The 4,295-nt window shown below is 45.5% G+C and overlaps 1 protein-coding gene across 1 annotated transcript; it reads left to right on the top strand.

Annotated features, from left to right (window-relative positions):
* Positions 1–825: 825 nt before the first annotated feature.
* TEX46 (testis expressed 46) lies at positions 826–3,583 on the top strand. Its single transcript, XM_012750616.2, has 2 exons — positions 826–1,112; positions 3,217–3,583. The coding sequence occupies exons 1-2, from the start codon at positions 834–836 to the stop codon at positions 3,514–3,516; spliced, it is 579 nt and encodes a 192-aa protein (XP_012606070.2). The 5' UTR covers positions 826–833; the 3' UTR covers positions 3,517–3,583.
* The last annotated feature ends 712 nt before the right edge of the window (positions 3,584–4,295 follow it).

The raw sequence follows: 4,295 nt of genomic DNA, 5'->3' as shown, positions 1-4,295 counted from the left end.
CAACTCTACCCCTCCCTCTAGCCCTTGGCAGCCACCATTCTCCTTTCTGCCTCTATGAATTTGACTATTCTGGGTACTTCATATAGGTGGAATCATATAGTGTCTTATAATAGGCTAATTTCACTTAGCATAATGTCCTCAAGGTTCATCCACGTTGTAACATGCCAGAATGTCCTTCCTTTCGTAGACTGAATAATATTCCATTATATATATATATATATATTAGTACAACATTTTATTTATCCATTCACTTGTTTATGGATACTTGGGTTGCTTCCACATTTGTCTGTGAATAATGCTGTTATGAACGTGGGTGTACAAATATTTCTTGAAGACCGGCTTTCAGTTCTTTCGGGTGTATCTAAAAGTGGAATTGCTAGAGCAAATTATCCATTTTTAAAAGGTTAACATCAACCATTACAGAGTTTGGGCCATAATCAATATGAAATATTAAGTCAAACAAAGTTACCTTCTCCTAAAGCATCAGGTGACCAACAGGTGGGGCTACTAGACAATATTCAAGTATGACTGTGAAAGCAAGCACACACAGTAATGTTTTACCTAATTTCCAGTTTTGGATAGTTTTTCTCTGCAGTCCACCCGTGATGAGGCTAGGCACTCTGTATTGTCGGCCATTTTATTCCCAGTGGCTAGGCCCAGAAATGCTGCTGAATGAAAGAGGAGACAGACCTACCTCACCAGGCTGTTGTGAGGACACCGTGAGGTGAGGCTTGCAAACTGCCTGTCAAAGCACCCACACTGTGGGCGTTTAAGACCTGGGAGGAGTGAATAGTATTGTTATGCGGCAGCTGGGTGGGGGAAGGGAGCTGGTTATGACTCAAGGGAGTGGGGGTGGCCGCGACTCTTGTCATGGAGGGGACCGAGAGAGGGTCCTGGGGCCTGTGTGCCTCCACGCCATAATGCTGGGGGAACTAATATTTCTTTTAAGGAGTCTCCATGGGATACTTGCCTCCTCAGGTACCATAGGAGCAGTGTTGGCTTGGCTGATAAATTATAAGCCAGTCTTCTTTGGGTTCCTACTCCTTCTGCTGTTGCTTAGCAACTGGCTGGTCAAGTATGAACAAAAGCTCACCCCCTCAGAGCCCCAGAAGGTGAGCAAGAGGCGGCTGGGCTTCAGCTGAGGGAGATGGGATCGGTACAGCTAGGTTGGGGCCTGGGGGACAGGGTAGGTGTCAGGATAACGGGGCAAGACTGAAGAATCTAAGACTCTGGTCCCTGCTCTGCAGCTTCCTCTTGGGTGATGGTGGACAAATCACTTCCCTTCACAAGGCCTCAGTTGCCTCTGCTGTAAAATGGGGACCATTCCAGACTCTTCTACTTCAGTTTGATGTCAACTTGCTGTGGCAACAGAAACAACTACTTTATTTTATTTATTTATTTATTTGGTTTTGAGACAAAATCTCACTCTGTTGCTCAGGCTAGAGTGCTGTGGTGTCAGCCTAGCTCACAGCAACCTCAAACTCCTTGGGCTCAAGCAATCCTCCTGCCTCAGCCTCCTGAGTAGCTGGGACTACAGGCATGCCCCACCATGCCCGGCTAATTTTATATATATATATATATTTTAGTTGTCCAGCTAATTTCTTTCTATTTTCTTTTTTTTTTTAGTAGAGACAGGGTCTGGCTCTTGCTCAGGCTGGTTTTGACCTCCTGAGCTCAAACGATCCGCCCGCCTAAGCCTCTCAGAGTGCTAGGATTACAGGCCTGAGCCACCGCGCCTGGCCAGAAACAATTACTTTAATATGGAAAAAAATTTAAATGGATAAACCAGAGATACATGTATCAACATAGACACCTCTCTAAGATATAATAATGAAGATAGCAGAAATGTGCATAGATTATGATCTCTTTTATATAATGTTAAAAAAACCATGCAAAACAATATCCTATTTAGTTTATGGATGAGTATATGTAGTGAAAGTTTTTTAAGGGAGGATGTCTCAACTTCGGCACTATTGACATTTTGAGCCAGATAATTCTTTGTCGTGAGGTGCTGTCCTGTGCATTGTAGGAAGCCTGGCAGCCAGTGTCCCTAGCCTCTACCCATGAGATGCATGTAGCACCCCCCCACCCTATTTGTGACAACCAAAAATGTCTCCAGACATTGCCAGATGTCCCCTGTGGAGGGCAAAATAACCTCCCATTGAGAACTACTGGTGTAAAGAAATGCGTGGAAAAAATAAATGCCAATTTCAAGATTACAGTTAAGAAAGATGTTCAGGGAAGGAGGGGAACACTATCGGAGGGGTCTTCAATTATATTTATGATGTTTTATTTCTTAAGCTGGTGGGGGAATGTGAGTATTTGTTATAATATTTACTTTTTTTGCATGTTTGAAATAGTATTTTTTTTTTTTTTTGAGACAGAGTCTCACTTTGTTGCCCAGGCTAGAGTGAGTGCCGTGGCGTCAGCCTAGCTCACAGCAACCTCAAACTCCTGGCTCAAGCAATCCTCCTGCCTCAGCCTCCCAAGTAGCTGGGACTACAGGCATTCGCCACCATGCCCGGCTAATTTTTTGTATATATATATTAGTTGGCCAATTAATTTCTTTCTATTTATAGTAGAGACGGGGTCTCGCTCTTGCTCAGGCTGGTTTCGAACTCCTGACCTCGAGCAATCCGCCCACCTCGGCCTCCCAGAGAGCTAGGATTACAGGCGTGAGCCACCGCGCCGGGCCTGAAATAGTATTTTTTAAATGTTTCTAAAGACCAGTAGTTTGTAGCTAAATCCAACAAGAAAAAATAAAGTGTTATCATTAACCAGGGGAGGGATCAGATGAGGATTACAGATATAATAGCATGTCATGAGACCACTGAGACTTTGGAGTTTGAGATTTCACTGGGCCTGGCAAAATACTCGGAGAGGCCTATTGGAGAAACAAAGATGGATGTATTTGGGTTAAGGGCTTTCTGTCCTCTGTGACTGGCATATTGCTGGGCTACCTTATTTATTCCTATGAACCAAAGGCAACCGCCGGACTTGGGAGTTTGGGGCTGCATGATGCTGAGAAAGTGACCTTCTGTCACTGGGCCCCAAGTCTCGACCATAGAATGTGACACAGCACTGTCCTTGCAGGCGGTTGTGAGAATCTATTAAGATAATGTTGATAAAGCACCTGGCATGGAGCAGGTGTTCAAACAGGGAAGGGATTATCATTACTAACCAACTTTTCCCCTTTCCTGGTGCTGGGGAGCTTAGGAGGAGGCAGAGAAAGCAAAGGCTTCTGAAAACAAACCCAACGCCAATGCCATGCACAAGAAAGAAGCGCAGAAGATGCAAGCTTGCTTCGCCCTCCAGGACAAAGTCTTTGAACGGCTTTTGCTCAGCGAAATGAAACTGCAAGTCTTAGAAAATCAGATGTTCATCATATGGGGTAAAATGAATCGCCACTGGAGGTCAAGCAGACATCGGAATTTTCCCGCAAGGAAACACAGAATGAGGAGGCAAGAACGGACTTTCTCCACCCTCTCCGACTGTACTTCCAACTCCCAGCCATGATGAGGCTGAGCGGGGCTGGCCTCGGCTGTTACCCTGGCTCAGTAAAACCCAGTCGGAGGCTTTCGAATGTTCTGTGTAAATCACTCACGTTGGGGAGGTGCGGAGGCTCTGGGAGGAGGACCAGAGGCTGAAAGGATGTCTCTGGAAAGGAATCACAGCGGGTCAGCCAGGTAGCACACAGTGACAGCCTCACTAGAGCCCACCCCTTTCAAGAGCCCTCTGTTAGTTGGGCCACCTCTACCCTGGTCCCCGGCCCTAGGCTGTTCACCTTGGGGGTCCCCTATCACCCTGCCAAGCCTGGCTCTGACCACGTTCATTGTCTGTTTTTGAGCCAATGTCTGGCCGCAATGATCTACCGAGTAAAGCCCCCATTCCTTCCCGTGGTGTTCGGGCCCTCCGTGACCTGACTCCCTTCCAGCCCTTTCCCGCTCCGTCACTGCCCTTCACACACCTTCAACCCTATGCCCGAGTATCCTAAACATCAGTCATTTGTGTGTCACCTTTGCGACTTTTGCCGTCACCAGGAACCACCTCAATGTTTAACTCGATATTATCCCTTTGAGTTGACTCTTTATTCTTAAACAAATTTATCTGTAAAGGAAAATAAATAAATAGCAATTTCTCTGTAAATTAAAAAATGCAGTATCCTTGGTTTAAATAGAACATGACTGTAAAAATAAAGATTAGGAAAACAAAACCACGTTGTTAAATCCAACCAGAGCTAGGTTGCTGACTGACAGGTCTGGGCCTGGGTGAGTTCTGTGTTAAAAAGTGAGATT

This window comes from Microcebus murinus, chromosome 2 (assembly GCF_040939455.1).
Source record: "Microcebus murinus isolate Inina chromosome 2, M.murinus_Inina_mat1.0, whole genome shotgun sequence".
NCBI classification, from domain to species: Eukaryota; Metazoa; Chordata; class Mammalia; order Primates; family Cheirogaleidae; genus Microcebus; species Microcebus murinus.
Note: the sequence above shows the minus strand (reverse complement) of the source record. Positions and strands in the feature narration are given on the sequence as shown.

Coding starts and splice junctions, on each gene's coding strand:
- TEX46 (XM_012750616.2), top strand. CDS start 834: ATGACTCAAGGGAGTGGGGGTGGCCGCGACTCTTGTCATGGAGGGGAC. Junction 1,113..3,216: donor CCCCCTCAGAGCCCCAGAAG/GTGAGCAAGAGG, acceptor TGGGGAGCTTAG/GAGGAGGCAGAGAAAGCAAA.